Source organism: Vanellus vanellus (assembly GCF_965231255.1).
Source record: "Vanellus vanellus genome assembly, chromosome: 2".
NCBI lineage: Eukaryota > Metazoa > Chordata > Aves > Charadriiformes > Charadriidae > Vanellus > Vanellus vanellus.
Window position 1 is genome coordinate 126,667,591 of NC_138906.1, and position 24,643 is coordinate 126,692,233.

Genomic DNA, 24,643 nt, shown 5'->3' on the forward strand with positions numbered 1-24,643 from the left:
TTTACTGAATTCATAGGACTGTATCAAAGAAAATGTGTCATCATCAATAAAATGGGAACTTTTCCGATCAAGTGCCATCAAGTGCCAGTATATTTATTCTTAATTTCTTTTGTATCAATCGACTTAATCCATGCGCTAATTCACTAGTTTCTAATTCATCAAATATTTATTTCAGTCTGCTTACAAATTGTCCAGGAAAACAAGTACAGCACTATTTTTAACTATGCCCATTTGTCCCCTTTACTGAAAATGGAATGCAATTATTTCCCCCCATATAACAAATGTGGCGTGGTTTTTCATCAGTTTTGTAACAAGTGACGTATTTGAAGTTTTCTAGCCTCTTGTTCAAAAGACTCTCTGAAAATGCATATTATATTATTCACAATCAGTAAATATACAATCATCTTGGAAAATCACACATAGAAAACATCACACACAGGTGATTAAACACGTGCTAAAAATATACTAACAATTCTCCTTGAATCCAAATATTTTTAAGTGCCAAAATGCTTTACCATACACAGACACAATAAAATCACTTTGGTTTGTGGGCAGATCATGCTTAAATTGGATTTCCACAGCACAGACAAATGTTACAGATATATTCGTTGAGGACAATATTGAGTATAGCTCCGGCATTCTTCTGCAGAAACCCAAACAACACTCTTCACTGTCAAAGGGTATGACAAACCAAGTTGTCAAACTACAGGGTTCAGAAGCAATCACTGTTGGGGAAAAACATTATTTCCAGCATAACTCAGTGTTATGACCGAAAGTTGCTTAATACAACCTTACGTATTGTAAAGAGAAAAGCCAGAGCTTTCCTTATCCAGAATCAGCTGGTACAACACTATCTTCTGCCTCCCCAAAAGTGTGCATTAGTACCCACTCAAGTACAGCAATCATGGTGCCAAGACCTGACCATCAGCCAGGTGCTTTTAATTGGAGCTTATTTTCAGAAGGTCCTTGTGAGTCGATAATTGACTTGCTTTAGTTCAAACTACTAGGATTTCTGAACTATTCCAGAAACGTCTGTCTGGGTAAGTCTAGTTCAAACTGCAGTTGTAATTTGTGTCAGTCCTAGGTCGTTGGACTCCTCTCTCTCTTGGGGACAGTAAGACGACATTTCCACGACTAGTCATACAGGTTTGTTTGTCCCATCTGCTTCCCTCATGTAAGTCGGGTCTTGCACAGTGTTTCTGACTCTGCTGGTGCTCTGCCTGTCCATCCTCATCTTAAAGGGGAAGCAGAAGTCCTTGAAACATCTCTTGAAGTTTTCATCCAAAAAAGCGTAAAGGATTGGATTGAGGCTGCTGTTGGTGTAACCCAGAGCAATACAGAAGTAATAGCTGGATACAGCAGCAGTACTGTGCGACACATCCCCTAATGCTTCAACCAGCACAAAAATGTGAATAGGAGTCCAACAGATAATAAAAACCGCCACAACTACAAGAACCAACCTGGTGATGCGGCGCAGGTTTCGATCTTTTTCTCGAGACCCTGAGAGAAGCCGTACGCTTTTAAGGCGCAGGATCATCAGAGTATAGCAAACAATTATAATGAGAACTGGAATAACAAATGCGAAGACAAAGACACAGATTTTCATGAAGATGTCCCACCACACGTAATCTCTGTCTGGAAATTGCAAGGAGCATTCGGTGCTAGCAGTATCTAGGAATGAAAGAAGCAAGAAGAAGAAAATTGCTTTATTATTAGATATCCTAAACAATGTAATAATAACAGCATAAGCTAGGAAAAGTGATTATCACATAATGTGATACTAATAAATGGAGTTATCATTAAATCACTCCAAGGAAAGCTTTCAATTACTATTGAAAGTGGTTTTATGCAGCTGTCTCTAGGAATTACTTGGAGAGATAGGGGTTTTTTAAAACACATAACACTGTATAAAATTTGTTTCCCATGGGACGATCTAAAAATGCAGAGCAGAAAAATAAAAATTTGTAAAGATGTTTCCATTTGAATCTCTCTGAGATTTAAAGCCAGAATAAGTACCATGCTCAATGAAGTAGATATAATTATTATCAGACTACATATGGTTTTGTCTGTGAGTGGAGACAGATTTTTGGTATCATGAACGGTGGGAGCCGAACACGGTTTTGATCGTAGGAAGATTTTGCCAATATATGATAATTGTGTAATAATCTTTTCCATGTGCCTTCTTCAGTGCAAATGGAATACGCAGAAGTGCTTGCATTCAGAAAAACTTATTTCCTGGCAACAGCTTCTTTTTAGTTAAATAGAAGCAAATAAAATATGTGTGTGGGGATTCAAATGGAAGCTGCTCTTTTTGCAGATCATGTAATTGAAAATTCAGCCTGCGCAGAGCCTGCAGGATCTGGGCCACTGACACCAGCCGCCTGCCTTTCTGATCACCCAGGCCAGGATTCAGTGTCACAGGCTGTCACTTGATTTTTATGTCCCAAAAATATTCCGTCTGACAGGAGGCTGATAAGGAATGAAATATTAGAGATTTTATTTGCTCACCTCACTGGAGCCTTTCAGCGTATAAACCACATGGAAAACCAAGAAACAAGATGAATGGCAAGTCAAGAGAAGGTATAAATTTACAGCTACTATCAGCAGTTAAACTCTACTGAAGACAAGTCAAGGTAACACAGGGATTTTTCACACCGAATTGTAGCTTAGATTTTATCCTCTTGAGCACTGCATTATTCTTTCAATTTTTTTTCCCTTTCCCTACTGAATTTGTCATTCCTCTACAAATTATTATGTATTGGCTTTTATTGAATCCAATCTAAGGGTGGAATGATTCAATATACTCTTGCGCATCACTTTTTCATATCTGTCTCCAGCAGGACTAGTCAGAAAAATTCCATCAAGCCGTATTTCCCTGCTATCAAAATACTTCACAAATCAAGACGATACTGCAGAGAATCTGTTTTGAAAAACAGCTAGGGGGGGAAGTTATCATTATAGTATCATATAGACATTTCTGAGGTTAGATACCAGAAAGCTGTGAGTGGGTGATACTGAATACTAAAACATTCAAATAAAAAAGTTGAAATCAAAGCTAAATATTTTGAGGTTTTATTTTATATAATATAACAACTAATGGATGATTCTGAAAGCTGAAAAGTGAAAAGATATCTTTTAAGCCTGATGGAGGATGTTAAGCTGACAGCACAGGTAAGACTTAACAAGGTCTTGACACTCAGTCAACTTTACTAAATCCTTTGTGATCCAGGTCGCCATAAGTCGAGTTGCTTTTATTTAATTTTATTCTGGAAATGTCAACAATCGTCTTCAAAGAAGTTTTCATGTTGATTATTATTGTTACTTGTGGTAGATCATGGCCTAGCAGCAACAATAAAATCAGGGTGCAGCTATAATACCCAGGCTAAGTAAAGCTGCATCCAGATGTGCAGTTCTGAATGAAAGTGAGGTGTGATCAGGGATGAGGGATGACTGCCCTGGACCACGCCCAGCTGTTGACTGAAACCCTCTCCCAGAGGAAACTGCCTCTTGAGATCTACTAACATAATTTCATATATTTATCAAAATAAGTAGGTCATGTTTGCTACATTTTAATATAATTTGTAGTTGGCAACGGTATTTTAGAATTTCAAATTATCGAATACAAACTTAATGACTGTCTTATAGCTCATTACAGTTTACTTTCTATAGAAAATCTTATTCTATATTCATCAATATTCACGTGTTTCACTTGATATATATAATGCTATGAATTGTATTTTCCCAGTTCACAACTGGCAAACAACCAACAAAGATCCTTGTCATAATTCACAATATCATAATAATTTTCAGGAACTTTGGAAGAGAATAAAATCCAATTTAGATTTTATTCTTGCCACCTGAAAAGATGCAGAACTAAGTACAGTGTCACAAGCTGAGTATTTATGATTTCATACCGACCTTTTCCACTCTGAAAGCCAAATATTCCAAATACATTGATATATTTAAGGAAAAATACAGTATTCTAGATGGTATTTGAGTATAAATATATTTTTAAATGTGTTTTATAAGATACCATTGAGGATTAATCTTAATCCTGACACAGGAATTATATTTCTTTTAGATACATTAATTACATCACCTTCTGGCATCCATACTCCTCTGTAAGGCTCCTCTGAAGCCTTAATACCATTACTGGGCATAGTAATAGTACCTCTAAATTTATTTTTTTTAAGTGAATGTTTCTTCAGCAAGAAAGTCTCCATTAAGGCCAGAGAGGGAAAATTTACACAGATGTAAAATTTATTCTGCAGGGAAAAGGTACCCAGAAGTACTCCACTGGGAGCAGTCCCCAACTGTAAGAACAAACGGCACTAACTGAGCACGGTGGGAACTTTTAAGTACAATCACTTTCCATTTGGTGTTCAGTTGTTTAAATCTGAGTCCAACAGAGGCCCTGCAGCATATAAACAACTATTTTGACCAACATAACATAAAGTTCCAGTCCCGGGTCCAGCTGGCAAAAAGATTTTTTTTTTTTGATCCTTCACCATTTATCAGTGCAATTCATGAACACACCAGGCAAAATAACTGGCAGTAAATGCTCGAGAGAGACCCGGGATCAGACAAGCAGGGCTGAACAGTAGGGACTGACAAGCATTTGCCAATCATTTCCAACCTCATTTGGCCCAGCTGAGCAGTGTATTACGAGTCTCTGTTTCAAGAGAAAAAAATAATAGGCTGTCTGTCACGTGACATGATAAAGGCATTTAATGATTGCTGGCCTCAGAGCAGGCCCTTCACCTAAATGTGATGCTTACAGCAAATGAGAGCAATAGTCTGCTAGCTAAGCACGCTCCGACGAAACACCTGACCAAGGCTACGTTCCATGGCCTTCAGGATCTCATACGCGGTGAGACAATCATTCTTCCCAAATGAGGATGCCTGGAAGTGAATGTTTCCTGAGCTAGACATCGTTTTATAGAGCCTGTCAAAACTTTACTGGCAGAAGAGTTACGGCACTGCAGACCAGGTCACTAGAGCCCCCAAAGGGCTGAAGGAAGAGTTTCCAGAGGACTCTGCTGTCACCTACCCACCAGAAGACCAACAACCAGAACAATACCTATCCATCTTCAGGCAAATCAATCAGCCCTTGAGCAGCTGTTACTGAAATGTTTTGTTTGCATTGATCTATGCCAAACAATTTAACACACAGCATTTATTGTCTCTGCCAGATAAAACAGTGTCCTTATGTAAAGTTTACCATTTCTCCCAGGAGGAGTGAAACCTTTCTAATAGAAAAGGTTCTTAATTCAGGAACTTATTAATCATTCTTCAAAAGATTATTTACATCTCAGACAAGACTACCACCAAATAAATATGTGTGTCTTGTATGTTATGGAGCCTTTCATAACGGATGGCCCCAACACAGGACATGACTAGAGGCCTCAAGATTTTTCAAGACACCGAGGTGCCCCTGCCCCAATGTCATGCTTGTGGGTATGAAGTATACATGTGTGAGAATTCTTCTCCCCTTTCCTTCTCAAGGAGGATTTCAAAATAAGATTTATTCCATAGCAGGGCAGTTTTGATAATGAGACACCAGTTATAAGGATTAAATCTGCAGCCCTTCATGGATTATAAATTTCAAGCAGAGCCTACAGGTGGTCTACATACAGCTCTCATTGACTTCATGTTCTTGTAGTTGCTTCCCTGCCATGATCTGTATTCCCAGTTCCTCTGGTGATCCTTTTTCTCAGCCTTTCCAAGTCTCCATGTACATCCCCATTCCTTTCAAAGAATTCGAGATACTGTCATTTTCATGGAATTAACTTCATTTTCTCTGTCCACGTATTGACTTTTTTCCTTTCTTCACCTTGCCTTCAAGTTCTGGGAAATGGCTGCTGATAATAGGCTCCCAAGTCTTAATACTAATGATAGTTTAATATTAATACTAATGACAAGCAATGTAGTTTCTACTCTTGGAACTTCAGCAGAACTACTCTCACAACCCTACAAAAAAAGCACCTTAAGCCCACGTTTCAATTTTCATCCTTAACTGACCTTTGATCTGTCCACTGAGATCAAATTCTTGATTGTTTTCCCCTGGTGTCTGCTACTAGTGTTTGATGGTCTCATTCTAGCACGGACAATGCTTCAAAGTGAATTTTATTCTTTTAATTGGCAAAGGCATCTGAGCTTAAATGATTTATATGTCATATTGTAATATTCCAAAATATATTTCAAAATGTCAGAAATTTAGACATACTTTTTGAATCAAGGAATGTGAATGAACACTCTCAGTGTGCACAAATTACTGAAAAAGGAATCCGTCAGCTTCAGCCAATATTCCAAGCTACATTTTATGTCATTTGAGAAACAGAGAGACTCAACTTTGAATGCTTACACTCACCTTCCCTGACTTTGGTACCTCCAAGAACTATTGCAGATATGCCAACAGATGAAGACAATAGCCAGATACAGATGTTGATAATCTTCGCTTTGAGAGGCGTGCGGAAGTCCAGAGCCTTCACAGGGTGACACACAGCAATGTATCGATCAACACTCATCATGGTCAGTGTGAATATGCTGGTAAACATGTTATAATAGTCAATCGAAATAACTATTTTACACAGCACATCACCAAAGGGCCAAGAGTTCATCAGGTACTCAGTGCTTTGGAAAGGCATAGTCGTGGTAACAAGCGCATCTGCCATAGCCAGATTGAAAATGTAGATGTTGGTTGCTGTCTTCATCTTTGTATACCTGAAGAACAAAAAAAAAGTTAGTTTTTATTATTTCAAACTATGATTATGCACATTCAGATAGGCAACAGTTTAACAGTCAAGCTTTGCCATAGCTGGATTTTTTTCTGTCATTTCTAGTTTATGACAGAACTGCACACAAATGCAAGACTCTTGGGATAAGAGTAAACACACTTGATTCAGTCTCTCAGCACCTGCATTAGCAGCTAGAACTATTCACCACAGGCAAAACCAGGTATATGAACACATTTAATTTAATTAGCCAAATGCTGGTTTCAATTCTACCTTCTCAAATCCTTCTACAAGAAAATATCTTTGTTACATTTGCGAGCGATCAAAATGATCTGTGTTTCCTTTTCTTACAGCTGACTGTCAGTGATTGTGCGCTTTCTGGGTTTGTTTTGTGGAAGGACTAGTTATCCCATTCTCCAGTAAGAATCCATGTTAACTGTTACATCTGCCAAGCCAGATTGCTTCTTATATGAAAGTTTCTCTTCCTTGAATTCACTGTAACATTGCCAGCTTATACAACTTTTAGTCATTTCCCTTCTTTGCTCCTCCATTTCCAATTTCTCCTCCTATTCTTATCCTCATCTTTTCCCAGTCCTCGCTTTTGTTACTGCTAATGTAAACGATGACTTTTTTTTCAAGTAGAATACCACAGTGATGGGGAAAATGATCATTGCATTTTTTTCTTCATCCTTTAATTTCACCAAAATGAACCACTTGTTTTGTCAGAAAGGTCATTTTATGACCAACACAAAATTTTAAAAATACCATCAGTTTTTTCTAAAATGCTCTAATTATGACTTATTGAGAAAAGGAAACCGAATGCTGTTTCAAAGCATAGAAAAGAGAACTGCAAGGAAAAAGAAAGTAAACCCTTCTCACCCAGATACCATGCCCAGACTCACATCTTGAACAAAGCCATAGCCCGTGGTGCATTAGAAATATCTGAGCAAAGACAGCCAAAAAGAAGCAGCAACAAAAGCTCTGCACTGGTGGCGTGACCCCCATGGTTGAGACTCCTTCTGCCCCAGTTTGAGCTTCTCCGAGATCAAAGGCAGGCAAGGAGGGACATGCCAGTCAGAGCTGGGCTTCTGCCCCCTCCCGGATCAATCTCCTCAACAGGCCCTCCAGCAGAGGAGGCAGTCCGTCCTGTAGGTCACATTATAGCAGGTAAGGCACTGTTCAAACACAAATATGAGAGTAGATAGATAGAAGAAACAAGTAAAAGAAACATTAACAGACTAGAAACTTTCCTCCTGGTAAAAAAAAAAAAAAAAAAAAAAAAAAAAAGCAGCTCCAAGGGCATCTCAGCTGTAAGACTGAACAAAAACTCACTAAACGCTCAGATCGCAAATCTGTGCTACAATGGACTAATTTCCATTAAATGTCTGAAAAGGAGTAGCAGAAAGGTGATTTTATTTCTGTGGGCGTCACTGACAACGTTTGGAATTGTTGCTTTGTTCATATTGCAAAAAAAGACTATGAAAATTTGGAAAGGATGCACAAAAAGCGACACAAAAATAAGTGAAAGGACTGGAGAAAATTCTTACTGTGAGTAACTTAAAGAGCTCAGCACATTTAGTTTATCGGAAAGAACACCGAGAGGTGACTTGATTACAGTGTCTGAAGACCTCCACAGGGAGAAAATAGCAGGTACTGAAGAGCTCTTTCAGACCGCAAAGAAAAGCGTAACAAGGGCAAATACGTAAAAGTCAAAGCCAGACAAACTCAGCTTAGAAACAATGACAGATTTTTCCTAACAGCTAAGGTGATTATTATTGGGAAGAAATTACACAAGAAAGGAGTAATTTTTCCTCCTTTTGATGCCTCCAAATCAATGTCTGCTGTTTTTCAAAGGGTGTGCTTCAGTCAAATACAAGTTACTAGACTCAATATAGGAATATTTAAATGAAATGCAATGGCCTGTGATAAGCAGAGGTGAAGTAACTAATACTTATTCTGAATCATTACTTCTCTAGATCTTTAAAAGCTTCCCCAAGGGTTTGGATAGGGAAGTTTACTTTCACATATAGAAGAATTAGTTTGACCTTTTTTCCTTAAAGAAAATCAGAAAAGCAGTGAAAAATAACGAAGAGGATTTCATTAGCCTTGAAAAATCAAATATCTAAAAGTCTTTATTTCTGGCATATCCTGTTCCTTGCAACATTAATTCAATTTTTGTGTGTGTGTATGGCACTGTGATCACGTATACCATATATTCCCAGCAACCCTTTCCCTCCTTTCCCCAGCTTCCAGAGGCAGAATAGGAAAGACCCTCTGTAAAATAGAACTAGTTTTTTAGGTAACTTCAAAATTCAAATTTTTGAAGCTGCAACATAAAGCATGTTCTCTTTATATGTGCTGCTTATGTTATACAGGTAAAGTGACCAGTTTTGATTTTTTGGGCTATTCAACACATGCACATAGAAGAAAATTAATTTTCCTTACTACTGTTGATCCAAAAGGAAGGATGTCTTGTCATTCATAGGTAGCAAGAAATATAGAGTCACCCCAGCATCAGCATTTAGACAACATCCAATTTCCACTCTGAGCCAGATTAGGTACCTGACCCCTTTTCTGCCAGACTTTGAACAAAAAGGCATGAGACCAATAAATACTGCTTCAATAAATATTTTATTACAGTTAGGCAATCAGTTCTCCCAGGCACTGCAGAGGGATCATGTGTACCTAATTCAGGGATGAAGGGTGCACTGGTTAACCTCAGCAATATTAAGTCCAAGCACGTTTTACTAATACAACCTTAAAACTTATTGATCTCACACTAGTAATGTAAAGAGCTTGATTACTTTCACCTGAAAGCATTGGTCTCTGTGTAAATGAGATGTTGGCCTTTAAAATCACTAGGCCATATAGATTAAATCATACATTCCTTTAGAAGTTCATAAAATTCAGAAATGCCTTTGAGAATCTGGACTCAATCATTGAAAATCCTTTCAGTGTTTTTAACACCTAAAAATTATTAAATGCCTGCATGCCTCTGAAGATATGTGCTTGTGGGCTTAATTAAAAGTCCAGTTAAAGTACTGGAGTGACTGCTGTTGCTGTCAGACACTTTGAAGTGGGCCCTGATAGAATCTTTACTCAGACATGAGATGAGGGATTTAAATGCTTTTCTAAACTCTTTCCATTGCACCAACAAATAGGAGGGAATATTTTATGTGATTTGGGGTTTTCCCAGCATACCATCCATTCACTCAAATTTACACTTGAACAAGGTCAAAACAGTGATCGAGTAAAGGAATCTTGTCTTCCTTTGCAAAAATTAATATTCTTTATCAAATACTTGTACTTCATTTAGGGAAAAAATTCTGTCATCTGCTTTAATTAGTCTAACAGAACAGACAGGGGAAGCCTGAACGTAACTACAGCATAGATGGCACAGTCGTAATTAATGACAAACATTTTCTTAGCGTCTTAGAGATGTAACTTTCAAAGACAATTAAAATATTTATAAACTATTGTTGTATAAACTGTTCATGGGAAATCCCGTGTCTAGAAAATGGTTTGTTAAATACTCGGATTTCATAACAAGATGACAGCTTTTCTAATCCTACATAGGAATGGAAGGTCTCGCTCTTAAATCAGGTGCTATAATCTAACTTCAAGAGGCAGAAAAAACTCTGATGGATTCAGCTATTTGGTGGATCTCGAGATTTCTTGTCAAGCTATAAGCAGGCCACAACCCTCTGTAGACTTTAAATAACTGGAAGATATACGGAAACTCTGCAGAAAAATAATCAAGATGAAAAATAAAACTTTGGTTTGGATGTTTGGTTTGTTTTGGTTTTTTTTTTAATGGATATATGACAAGAGTTTTTAAGAGGCAAGATTTAAAATATGTCTACTTATGTGTCAAAATTCACAAAACTGTCACAACTTAGGCTAAGCCCACTTTCCAAAAGTTCTGTGAGATTGACTTTAGGCTGGCCCTTAGAAAATTACCCCTATTTCTCAGTTGACTCATTATTACTGTACCCTTCCTTCTGGTGTAGAATTTACCTTGCATATTTTTTTAAGACAGTAAATAGGAAGAAATCACACCTTCAGATTAAGCTTATCAATGACATTGTGGTAACAGAAGAAGGAAGCATGCTATTAAGAAGTTGGTAAGCTTTCAGAAAAATATCAAAATGCATTACTAAATCAGCTAGCAGAGCCCCTTAGAGTTATTATCTCAAGCAGAGGAGAGGAGTGTGATTCTAAAGTACACCATAACATTAGTAAAGCTATCAAAAGCTGAGAAGGAGGCTCTGGTTAAATTTTTTTCATGTAACTGTAATAGGCTGAAATGTTCCCTGCAGCATGAAACAAGGGATGGGGAGGGGAACAAGACTAGCAAATATACTGCAACAACATTCTCCAGTAGCAGAGTGAAAGTACAAAAACATGAAATACAATGAGGTATAACAAACATATTTTTGGCAGATACCTGAGTCAGTGAATGAAAACGAAAGCTAAAGCACATCTAAAAGCAAATTACAAAAACACCTATCAGCAGGATGCAGGCTCTGTTCCACTAGGTTTCTCTGAATGAAGTATATATGGAGATCAAGCAACTGAAAAGCTTAGTTAGGAAAGCTCTAAATCTCAAGGCTATATTCAGGGCATACTCAATATCATACTGCGTCAGAACAGGGGGAAAAAAAAAAAAAAAAAAAAAACTAACCCAGGAGGACCTATTCCAAATACATACCATGTCAAAAGGATGGCTCAGCTATCTTTTGGATCTTCATAAGTCAATATAAAAGGTTTATGCCAATAAGAAACTAAGACTGAGGTCATTTAAAGAATGTAAAAATCAATATACTGCAGTTTTCATGTTCATATTGAGCTATATGTTATTACCACATTCTGAATGACAGCCAGAATTTTGCAGGGGATAGGACCTCAAAAAACACTTTAACAAACTTTGTTACTGCACACATTTAAAGGCTGCCTGTCTTTAACATCAAAACCATTAGGAGCCTACAAAAAAATTGTACATGTTGCCTACAAAATAGTATTCTAAAGTGGAGTTTTCTTTATTAATAAGCACTTGTAGGTATCTATTTTTAAGCGGCTTAAAGAAGAAAAGCATGATCTTGTCTTTTATTTTCCCCTCAGGCAGCATAATCTGCCTGAATGTCAGAAGGTATCATTAAAATCCCTACAATTTACCACTAACATTACTCCTCTGAACTAGCCATAAACTAAGCCTGAACAAGACCTTGCAGATTTAGATGAGGTGTGGAAGCTTTCATTCTTGAGTTAAAGAATCAGCTTCTGAAATATAGAAGAGAAGTTCAAGTCTACATATATCCTGGTCAAAATAAAGAAAAATTCACACTACTTAACAAAAATGAACTTTCTGTCCTCCTTCTATGATGAAGACTTTTAATACTTTCATGTGAGCTTAAGAGCATCATTTTGAAGAAATACATTTAATGTTAGAAACACCAATACTGTGAAGTTTGTGCTTCCATGACCTTGCTAGGGGAGCTCAGAGAAATGTCAAGGTGCTCTGATTTATTGTGGCTGAAACTGAAATAGCGAGAATGCCGAATTTTACAAAATCAGTACTTTATCCAAAACCAGTATGTCTAATATTATTATTAGAGAGCCTAGACGATTAGCTTAGACTATGTACCTGATTTTTTGACCTCTATTGGTAAATAAGATGAATCTCAACCTTGTCAAGCAGCTGACTGTCTCTTGAGAAACTTTATGCTGCTGCAGATGTTTTCCGGTGACCAGTCATGCTACGGGGAGTTCCCAGGGTGTTGCACAGCCCATCCTAATACTTCTTACTCGCCACAGGTACATTGCCCTGGTGAGCGCTGACTGTCTGTCTCTGGTAACATCCATGTTTCCCACTGTTCTTCTCTCTTGGAAGGTTTGGTTTTTTTTTTTTCACGAAGGACATGATTTCCCTTAGCAGAGCAAAGTGTTTCCTATGTGTCTGTGGGAGAGGAAAGGGAGTAGGATTTCCTGGCAAAAAGAACGAATCTCATTGCTCAAGGGGACAAGGGTAGCAGCTCCAGAAGATTTTTCAGGGTCTTACTTTGCTCCTTACTCTTTGGAGATACTCTGATCTTCATAGGTAGCTATGTATGCAGAAGCTGGTTGGAAGCAGCCAAATGTTATTGAACATTTGCTTCCCCTAGAGTTTCTGCAGGAGAAAAATAAGGAAAGAATTCAGAAATCTCTCATGCAGGGGTCTCAGGGTGTGGATATCACTCTTGTTCTCAAAACAAGGCACCTGGTCTCCATTTTGCCACAGTCACAAATAATAACTGCCACTGCTGGGAGTGTTTTATCAGACAACTACACACTTGGATGTGTGGAGACCTGAATCTCTGGTCAGCCCTCCTGCAATAAAGTCAAATGGGAGACAAGAGACCTCACTCTATAACAAGTATAGGATTATGTGGTAAGGCAACAAATGCACATACCAGTAATGAGCCAGGTCAGGGAAAAGTCATCAGTCCCTCACAGGAGGCAGTTGGGAGACTTTCTTGGACTCCACCCATTCATCTCTTTTCCTCACCTGCCTCAGAGAAGCTCATAGCACAAACCAACTGAACATACATTTTCCCAAAGGAGATGATACAAGTGAAATGCAAAAGAAAACTTTAAGACACAGTCATAAACAAAGCACAAAGTCATCCTTGAGGAGAAGAGCACAGGGTACACACTTTGCAAGAATTACCTGATTCTTACAGATGGGAGGACCAAAACAGAGACATGAAGTAAACTTCAAAGAGGTAGAGTTTATCAAAGTTCTTTCTGGATGCTTTTCCTTTAGAAACCAATGTGTCACTGAAATCAAAACTCTCCTTGGGAACTCAGCTGTTTCAGAGAATTTCACTTAAGGGACAAACTAATCACAGTTTGACTAGACAATGAGAGTAGGCAAGCCAGGAAGATTATCCTCCCTTGCTCTTAGCACATCCCAAGCCATACAAAGTCACCAAGTTAAGAATTTCCTGCCACAACACTTTTTCAGCAAATTCAAAATCCTCTGTTGGGAAAAAACAAAGGAAGGGTCCTCACTCTTCCCTTGCTCTGCCCTCTTCACCAGAAGGGCTTAGCCAGCCTGCCCCCCACAACACCGTCTCCACACTGTGCTCCCTCCCCACGTTTCAGCCAGCAGCATGAGCTTCCCCACCCTCTCCTGGCTGAGGACAGGCAAGCTATCTCCAGCTTTCTGCCTCACCAGCAGCCAAACTGGAAAGTTCCTGTAAGTTTCCACATTCTGCCAGTTCAAAAGGGCTCCCCATAATTTGTCTTGCTTCCAGACATTGATTCCAGTTATGCCTTTCTCTGAAATAAATGACTACCTGGCTGCTGGCCCAGTGGAAGTGACTGGATGGATACTAAATTACTTTTCAGAAGCCAAACAGATTACTCACTATAAGCCGTAGCCTCTCTCTAATACCGTCTCTAATAAATATTCCTTCCAACCCTTTCCTCTGCTCTCTCTGCTTTTTCTTCTTATCATGGCATCATATTGGGAACTTATGTTGACGTTCTCATCAGCTTATAAACCCCAGAGGTCCCACTTAGTCATTTTCTAGCAGGGTATTAAAAGTATTAGAAACATTCAAATTTTGTTTAAATGAGCTGTGCTTTTCAAACTACAATACTGTTTTTTAAACCTGTCCTCTTCCATGTTTCCAGTTACCCTGGTCTTCGTGACATCTGTAAAAGCTGTTGGTAATGATCAGTCTTCAGAGTTGTGATGAAAATTATGCCAAGTTTGGCCAAACCCTGCAGAACCTGCCAAAATTACCTCCATTCAGTGAGGTACAGCCAGGTGCTCTTTGAGGTCCTGTGATGAATTACTATCAATACATTTGATACCTCTGTACCGATAATAGTAAGGTGTCAAATGTTTGATGGTGCATGAAAAGGTAAAAAGCCATAAACTTCACAAAGTATAGTACATCTCGGCCTTTACTTTTAGCAACCCTTGATTTCATAAAAGAATGAAATCATACCAACTGCAAGTAATAGGGAACAGGTAATGCAGTTAGGCTGACTCTTCTAGAGCTTCATTTTTCATTTCAGAACAATGTTCTTTCCAATATAATTTAATAAAATTAGAAAAATAATTGAAAGCAACTTAACAAGTAATCTTTTGATGTTATCAAAATCTATTATTGATTTAATCAATTTCATTTTTGCATACTTTTTGTATAGGAGTCGATTTTCATAGAATCATAGAATGGTTTAGGTTGGAAGGGACCTTAAAGATCATCTAGTTCCAACCCCCCTGCCATGGACAGGGACACCTCCCACCAGACCAGGTTGCTCAAAGGCCCATCCAGCCTTGAACGCTTCCAGGGATGGGGCCTCCACAACTTCCCTGGGCAGCCTGTTCCAGTGTCTCACGACCCTCATAGTGAAAGTTTTTTTCCTAATGTCTATTCTAAATCTCCCCTCTTCCAGTTCAAGCCATTCCCCCTCATCCTATCACTACATGCCCTTGTAAAAAGTCCCTCTCCAGCTTTCTTGTAGGCCCCCGTCAGATACTGGAAGGCTGCTATAAGGTCTCCCTGGAGCCTTCTCTTCTCCAGGCTGAACAACCCCAACTCTCTCAGGCTGTCTTCATAGGAGAGGTGCTCCAGCCCTCTGATCATCTTTGTGGCCCTCCTGTGGAACCGCTCCAGCAGGTCCATGTCCTTCTTACATTGAGGGCTCCAGAGCTGGATGTAATATTCCAGGTGGGGTCCCACGAGAGCAGAGTAGAGGAGCAGAACCATTTTATATGACATTTCTTAACAGCCTCATTCTGTTACATAAGATTCCACTTGGTTCATTGAATATAAGAACAAAAACGTATTACTAGCTATATTTTTTCTTCAATGTTAGACTAAGCAGAGGAATACAAGCTTTTTCTTTTCCCTTAGGAATGGATCTACATATCTGTGACACCACCTCTTGTTAAAACTGGTTTTTAATTGTAGAAAATGATTCCGTTCACTGGAAGTTTGAAAGATAATTTTAAAAAGAAATACAAGATTGGCTATTTAGGATCCTGATGATAGCAGATGCTCTCAGTAAATGACTTCAGGAACAATGGGGGTAAGGCACATACATAGGAAAAATGAACCTCAAGTGGGTAAGAGACAGCATCTCCCAGAGTTTTTCCAGAGCATATTTACAGTTCTGATAAGGGCAAATCTATAGTTAAAGTTGTAACTTTAGTCAGGAGACTTTTCTTCCCCTCCAGCTGTCACAAGAAAGCACTATTTTCTTTAAAGCCAGCACTAAATTTTAGAGAAATAAAGTCAGGGAAGAGGAGGAAGAGAGGAAAAAGACTTTTTTGCTTCTGAGGACAAGTCATTTTATTTATCAACTTCAGCCAACTATTTCACCTCCAGAAATATCTCCTAAGACCTCCGAGGTAAAACTAATCTCAGAAGAAAAGGTTTGGGGTTGAGATAGATTCTGATCAAGCCAAGACACACACAACTGTATAACTTCCCTCAGGTGAGGTCAGAGAATTTCACGTGGTTTCTACAAACCCATTTCATGCCTCCTCTCCTCCTCCATAGGGGAAAGACTGTGCTTCCCACACAGCATCTGCATTTCCCCCCAGTGCAAGAGGCGACGTGATGCCCTCTTTCTCTCTTGACCCTCTCCCCAGGAAAAGGAGCAGCCGCAGGAGAGTGTTACATCACGTGTGCCACGTCTCGGCGTGAGCAAGGCACCATCAGCCCACCCAGCTGGCTGCTGGCCTGACAGCAGACACCCCGGGGCTGGTACATGTGCCTCACAGCTGATGTCAACACAGGGAGAGTTCCTGCAAACCATCCACACTGTGAGAGCTGACTGCAATGGGTGTGCAAAGAGTGCCGGTTGCACCGCGTACCCAACACAGACCTCTTTCTGCACATTATAAATAACCATTCTCAACATGCCTGAGAAGTCTTACAGTAGTCCTGGTCTTGCTCTGTTAGGATTTTTAGTGGCTAGGCTTTAGCTTTTAAATCTAACAGTTGCGGTGTGTTTAAAGACAGTGAATACCAGTATATCCATTTTACACATGAGGAAAGCAAGTCACAGGGTCATGAAGTGACCTTCTCAGGACAGGACAAAGTGTTGAAGCCTGGTAGTAAAACCAAAGGAAGAATCCAGGTCTCCTGAGACATAGTTTAACAGGCTATGTTGCCATCATGGTAATAAAGTACTGTTCCCACTCTGCTTTCAACACAAATCTCTATTTACAAGACCTGTACCAAACTCAGTTACTTTTCTTTCAGGAGCTTGTACATGTTGTCAAAGTGCCGTTCTCCTGTTATTTTTCCCTCTGAGGGAACTCTGAGAGGGTTTTCTCTCTCAACAGAAACACACCCCACCACACCTGGAGGAGATTTTGGACACCCAGCACTCTACATGCAGGCTGCTGAGATGCTGACTCTCTGGTCTCCGTGAGCTTCTTCAGCAGCCTTTGTGCAGAAGTACCAAAACTGCCCCTGAGGGGGCATTAAAACAGTGAATAGGCCAAGGCCTGCCTACACCACAGCTTATGGCTGAATTTCAGCCTGTTTCTGAGGCATCTCAAGATTATTTGGAATCTCCTGGATCTAGCACAGTGTTGACACTTCAACAGTTCCACAGAAAGTCTCAGAACATAAGGCATCTTGTTTGTCTCACCAAAAAGGTGACTCAGTATCAGCCCTGAAGTGGTCAGGCAGTTGGACTAGGTGGGCATTGTAGGTCCCTTCCAGCTGACCTACTCTAAAAATATCAGGGGTTGTTTAAAAGAGCAAAGGGGGGAGGAACCATGCCGGCTGCTCCAGAGGGGGTTAGGAGGAGGAGAGCAAATCTGGAATCGAGAGAGGTGAGAAATGGCAACAAGGGGCCTCACACAAACGCTGTGCTCATATGGAGGGTAAAAAAGAGCCACAGTCTGTCCCCATCCTCCTTTAGAGTTGTGGCAGCTGGAGGAGACGCGATGTGGGAAAGCTGGGGGACACGATCCCCCTCTCCCTTGCCACCTTCTTTCACAAACTTCCCAAGGACCTTGGCTTTCCACAGAAAAGGACATCACTGCAGGCTACATTGTTCAACAGGTCATGAAAACCCATCTTGAGATGCGATCACAGAGAGCGTGGATGTGAGAGAAAGAGAGAGGAAGGTGAGAGCTCAGGACAAAAATGAAAAAAATACACCTCTTGCGTGAATAATTTGGAATGTTTCAAAATCATAAGAAATGTTTGAAACTGTATGTTTGTGCATACATGCACTTCATCTGATGATTCTAGCAGTGTTTAAAGCATCTGCACAGATAAAACCTAGGAGTGGGGGATACTGAAAAAAAGAAGAAGAAAAAAACCAACATGTGTTTTGTCATATTTATTTATTTTTTTGATCATGTAATCAAGAGGTAGACCAAGAGGAAACTGAAGCAAAAAGCTAACGTAGGAACTGGTACGAGAGCGAGCTGTAGCTAGCTAGATCCTTACAAAAATAATCTTAGGAGGGTAACAGAAGGAGAAAAAAAAGGAAATGCATATGCACCAGTACAATCCATACATGCTAACTTTTAGGGGTCTGGATAAGTTTGAATTTATTCCCACTGCCCAGGCCAGTTTATCAACTATCATTTTTAGTGACTGATGGCTTAGAACATCTCTGCCTTTGCAGCTGTGTGTGTCAAGTATGGCATCTCTCTTCTTGCAAGAGAAATATAAAAAGAAATTAAATCTCTGCTCCGAATGAAGGGAAAAAGGTCATGCAGGGGTATAAAAACTACAGCATCACAAAGCTGGAGCAAAACAGTTTCTCCACATTGACCACAAGCATCCTTATTTATTGCGCTGACTATTAAAGGAGATTTTATTTCCATTATTCAAGAGTATTCACCTAGTTATAAATCATCTTTCATAAAGTACCTCATCAACAACTTCACTGCTTCTAGTTAACTTCCCCTTATATCAAGTCTGACAGTTATTTCACCATCCTGCAATTGCTTGACCCTTATCATGCATCCTTTACTAACAGGATCCCTTCCAATACCTCCTCTTTTTTTCCTGTGTACAAGCTGATTTCATTTGAGCGATGAATACTCCACAGTGGGGTTTTATTTTTCAGAATTTTTTGCAGGATTCAAACGGACTGTGAAGCAAGAGTCCAAAAAGTTGCATGATTTCAGTCCCCTTGGTTGCTCATTGTCACCCTGCTGATCTTCACTGTCCAAACTTTTTTGTAAATTGCAAGTGAAAGGGGCAAAAAGAGAGAGAAATCATAGTGCAAGCTAGAATATACACCAATACCCAAGTGTAAGTGTAGGTATCGGTGCATTTCACTAAGTGGTTTCATATGAAAAACTAACTAACGCGGATACATAGCTTTCTCCTGTTTCCTGAAAAACAATAGGAAAGGTATTTCAGCATCTGCTTTGCTTTCTTCCATCCAACACCAACAAATAGAGTTAAACACCACTAGACAGAGAAACAGCATCCCTTGCTTTACAGTAAACATTTCCACAGATCTTTAGTATTTCCTTTTTTTCCCACCCTGTTAAACAAACCACTGGGTGACAAGGCAGCAATGTATAAGCGCGTCCACACGACTAGACGTATAAGCCATCCCTCGGGGACTCCTCACAGGGAGAAAAAAGCTGCCTTGCAGAAGTTTCTTTCTTCCACTTGAGCTTCCTCTCGGATGTGAGCAGCCTCTCATCCCTAGAGGGCACCCGACGAACGCAGCTCCGGGGCACAAAGTGCCTTTTCCACAGGCTGCAGGATTTATCACTTTTAAACAGCTTCTCCCTTCTGTCTCTAACTGCACGTCCAGGCAGACCACTGGGACTGAAAAGGTTGGGACCATTCCAGTTCCTTTCTTCCTGCTCCTTATGTAAGCACACCCAGAGAACATCCATAACCCACCCCCCTCCCTCCACTGTGAAATTTAGGGACAGCCATTTGCACCTCCTCCAACAGGTACCCCAAAGCCCCTTACCTTATGATGACAAACATGACCAGAGAGTTTCCCACCAAGCCGACAACGAAGACCACGGAGTAGACAGCAGTGATGATGATGGGGATGGCAGGGGAGATGCTGGTGTGGTTGTGCTGGGTGTCCCCAAAGGCCCCGGTGGCATTGCTGTCGTAGTCTGCCCAGCCCAGGAGCCAGCTGCTGCTGGTGCTGGGGGGACGACAGGGCCCCGGGGAGCAGGTGGAGTCCGGCTCCTCCCGGAAAATCTGTACGGGGGCATCCATAGGGGCACAGCCCCCGCGGGCAGGAGGGAGATCCGGAGGAGAGTGCAGACAGCAGGCGGCGAGTACGCTGGGAAGAGGGAAGAGAGGGGAAAGAAACAGAAGTGCTATCACAGCCACTGGAATTTAAGACCTCCAAAATCTGTATGTGTTAAGGGCAGCTCTGCTGTGATGGGAACTGTAATTTGCCAAGCAGAGATTTAAGCAAACCACATTCATATTAAATCATTACAAGTTTTTATATCTCGCTATGTAATGGCTAAGTGCTGCTCCTCCAGGTGCACAAGGAAAGTTTTACTCCACTTTCAGAGATTGCACAGAGAAACAAATCAGAAGGGAAACAGCTCAGATCCACCCCCACGCTTTAACCCTGTCTCTCCCATCCTCCATATTTTAAGTCAAACGGTATCCTAATGACAGGGGGTCCTTATTGCCTAAGCTCTACTACAAACAGGGAGAGAGAGAGAAACCCACCACCTCTCTGCCCATCTGCTTTGACATCCTGCTCTGAGTTATTTTTTTGCAAATCCCATATCTGCTTTCAAAGAAGAGACACATTAATGACACAAAATACCTCTTTCAGTCCGGGGAAAGGAGCGGAGTCCTCAAACAGATGTTCTTCACAGGAAAAAGAACAAATATAAAGCAGCCGCTTGGCTCCTGGAAGTACCACCGACCTTCTAGGACTTTTGCACCCGAGGCACCTGCGCCTTCAGAGAGGCGTGCTGGCAGCGGAGCTGGTTCCCGAGCATGAGCTGCGATGTGGTAGCAGCAGTTGCTGCTGTTCCAGCTCCCACCACTTCGCCTTTTCCCTCTCAGGCTCCCTCTGCCTCCCTCTCCCTCTGCCAGGGCTCCAGCAGCACTCTGCGTTGATGCACACGTTCTCTTCTGGCTCTGTCCCCGCAGCTCAGAAGCTCACATGACTTCTGTCTGAACACTGAGAGGTAGATAAATTAAAAGAAAAGCAAAAAAAAAATTAAGTTCTGCAATGAATGAGTGCTAATTTTTAACACACTTTCCTGAGTTGCCTTTCCTCATTCCCCAGGCCCTCCCAGGCCTCAAGCAATGACCCTCTCTGCCTTATTGAATTCCACATGCTTTTACAGACTAGTAGATGCTGAATAAAACAGGAATTTTTCAGTTTAGATGCCTTGCCTGCTCCATCAGCTCTCAGCTCCACAATTGTGCATACAAAACACTTCTCGCTGGGTGACTGTGCCCCTGTTCCTTTACACCTGCAACCTGGAGGAAAGTCAGAAGCTGGCAACCAAAGCACAGAGAGGCACCCTGACTACTGTCAGTTTATTCAAGCTGTACCACACTGTGTGAGAAGCCAAGAATTCCCTATAACACCACCAGAGGTCTGCTCTCCCCAAGCTCCAGCTGCAGCCAGGGATGGAGAGAGCGTGTGTGCAGAAATCACATCCCTCAGAGCTTATCCCTAATATACTCCATCATGCAGGGGTTGGGAACGCACCAATCTCTGTTCCAGGTATCACTTAATTTGCAAACAGACCTTGAAATCTCCACCGGGAGTCCCTCTAAATGGCAAATAGGAGAGGTGAGGCAAGACCCTGAATTGTTCCCACTCCCTTGGAAGAGGTGGGGAACAGCCAGGCTGGCTGGATCTCAAAGTGTGTAGCAGGAAAGCAAGTCTCTACAGGAAATAGCATACACTCATGACTCTCTGGGAATTTGGTGAAGCTTAGACAGCCAGGAAAGAGGTTGTGGGTTTCCTTCATCCTTTTCTAATGTTGAAAGTTTACTTTGTGTTCCTCTTGTTGAGTGTGATCAGCCTGAGGTTTCTATCCCTAAAACTTTTTTTTTTTTTAAACCTATAATCAAGGTGAGAAATCATGTCAGCTGGAGAGTCAAAAGTCATGAAGGAGGCTTAAAAGGTACAGAATCCCCTCTCTGAGAGGCAGAGGCTTGTGCGAACCTCGTGATGGCTTTGACTGCAGTCACTGCTTTCTCCAGAACATCAGCATCTGCTCACTATCACCCTCATAGAACTGTCTAAAAGTTTCAACCTTAATGAAAATGGAAAAAAGCGCTGAATGGCAAACACATGACAAAAGCATCCCCAAGCTATATATATTTCAAGGATGGAACACAGACCCAGGACAATAATCATTTCTTGGAAGATAAAGGGAGATTCTAACATAAAAGGTACCCCTATCTTGTTTTTACACTCTGCAATCCATGGACTTGTACTGAAGGGAATTACTACTGCTACTTCTTCTCATACATGGTTTTATTTGGCAATTTTCGACTTCTTGTTGACAGCTTCCCCAGACTTCTTCACATTCTAAAATTTAAATATACAGGAGAGCTGTAAGATAGCAGTATTTTAGCATTCATTGACAACTCATCTCTTATAAGCAAGTATTTTGTTTGGATAAGCACCTTAAATTTGAGCACCTACAGCTGCAAAATAACCCATAAAATGGATTCTAAGGGTTAGGCTGAAGTGAGGGAGAAAGAAGCGACAGTTTATCACGCTGCAATTGCTACAAGCGAATCTGAAACTTCTATATGGGGAAGAAAAGTCTATTATTGCTCTGCATAAATCTGAAGCACAGATGATGTAAAAAACTCAGTAAGATTAGCAGCAGGCTCAAAATCTTTTCAAGCATCAGTGGCTGGACAGCAAGCTACTCTTTTCTCCAGCTAAATTCTGTTCTGAAACTCTCCAGTGATCTTAGAGCTAGCATGAAAAAGATGTGCTCACAGCTACGGTCACTGACCCTTAATGAAGCGTGAATTGCAACTACCCGGGACTGGAATGAGGTGGAGTTTGACCACAACACTGCAAATTACAGGGTGAGCCAGAGACAACATTTAAGTTGCCTGGTGCTTTCTGTCTTCATATGCTCCACATTGGAGGCTCAGCTCTGGCTCTTGGTAGCTGTAGACCTTTGCAATTCATTGGGAAGAAAGCATTGGACTAGAGAAATGCCTTTTCTTCTGGGAGTCAAGTCAAATTCATATAAACTGTTAAAAATAATCTTTTGCTTTCTTGTGTTTGCTTTCTTGATGAAAACTTTAATAGCTGGGTGATCAGCAGTAACTGGTCTCACCACAGGTACTGGAAACACCTGCAATGATATCAACAGAAAAACCAAGGGCAGAGGGAGAACCATGCTCCATCACCATCTTCCGCTCCTTCAGCACGTAGCTGCTCGGTGCCTCTGTGCCCTTCCCAGCAGTCCTGCAGAAAATGCCAGGAATTTCCTGAAGTCACGAGGGAAGAGAAAGGTTTGCAGGTGACCTAACCCAGTCTGTCCACGCACCGATGCCAGAAGTCCCTATTCCCTCTAAGGGACAGCATTAGAAAAAAAAGCCCTGTTCTTTACAGGGGAAAAAAAAAAAAAGAAAGATTTAGGGAACACAGAGAGCACAAAAGAATGGTCTCATCACTCAGATACAGCTTTCCTCCAGCACTGTTGTCAAAAACCTGTGGCTCACACACCCTCAGATTTTTTCACTACAGCACTGTGGAGCCAGTGTTCACCTCACTGGACTTTGGGAGACACAACAGAAATCAACTGGACTTTTTTTCATTACAATACAAAACCATATACCAATTTCTATATTTAGGGAACATCGTTTAAGCTGTGAATCCCAACCCTCAAAGGTAAAGAAATACCACACTCAGTTGTCCAATACCTCGGCACGACAATACATGTGCATTTATACAACCATTTTTTTTTTCCCAGGCTCTCTGCCTCATTCGCAGCTCAGCTACACAATATTGACACATTAAGGTGGAAGGACAACAATAAATTGGGAATTTTGTACCTGTAAAGTGTTTTCTTTTGCAATCCTAGTGAAATTCTTTGAATGAATAAGGAACACGGGGGGAGGGAGTGATGTGATATTTCACAATAGGAGGCGGGAAAGGCTTCAGCGTTGTCTTTTTTATTACCAAAAAGTAAAGTAAAGAGCTGCCCCCATCAGCACACAGCTTCAAAAGCTTAACAATGTGCTGGGACATTAATTCAGCCCTGACTCAGAGGTAAGAATGAACCGCACTGAATCACCGGCACGACTCTGTGCGGCACTCGCTCTCCTTGCTGCAGCAGAGACCCAGCTCCAGCACACGCAGGCTTTGCATGAAAGCTGCTCAGTTGCCGACATTGTTCCCCAGAAGACCGTGACACTTCCTAGGTTTAAGTTAAATGCACAGGGTAGGGCAGACCTTGAAGTTCAACCACGCACTGTAACACAGGATACTTTGATACGGGATCATTTGCAGAGGTCACTTTTTATTCTAGAAGTTGGGAGGCCAGATGAGTTAAGTGGAGCAGGCTATCGAGATGCTTTTTTTATTTCATAATTGGTTTTACTACTTTATTGACCAAAGGCTACAATAATAGTGCACCTGAGTAAAGGGAGGAGATGCTGGAAAACCTTTCTGGTGGCTCCAGTTGCCAGGGAAACAAAGTTCTCCTGTCTCTCTGCATCCAGAAATGTTAGCTCTCTGTGTGAACTCAGGTCTCAGGAAATGGTGTATTTTGTCCTCTTCGAAGACCAGCAAGGGAGAGGAAGGGGAAAAAGAGAGGCAGGAAGGAGGCAGGAAAGTGTATGCAATAATACTTCCTCAGCAGTTTTTGTACACATAGTTTGGTCATAGCAGACTGTAAATATTCAGTGTAAGACTTGTCCTTTTTTGTTTACTTG

At 40.9% G+C, this 24,643-nt stretch overlaps 1 protein-coding gene across 2 annotated transcripts; it reads right to left on the bottom strand.

Moving 5' to 3' along the window:
- Positions 1-1,138: 1,138 nt before the first annotated feature.
- On the bottom strand, positions 1,139-19,963 carry OPRK1 (opioid receptor kappa 1; the record flags this gene model as incomplete). Of its 2 annotated transcripts, none has more annotated exons than XM_082479418.1 (3): positions 1,139-1,671; positions 6,371-6,723; positions 19,704-19,963. In XM_082479418.1, the coding sequence occupies 3 exons, from the start codon at positions 19,961-19,963 to the stop codon at positions 1,139-1,141; spliced, it is 1,146 nt and encodes a 381-aa protein (XP_082335544.1). The 2 variants fall into 2 exon arrangements, with proteins under 2 accessions (XP_082335544.1, XP_082335545.1); XM_082479419.1 differs by having other exon boundaries at positions 1,139-1,661; positions 6,367-6,723.
- Positions 19,964-24,643: the final 4,680 nt, after the last annotated feature.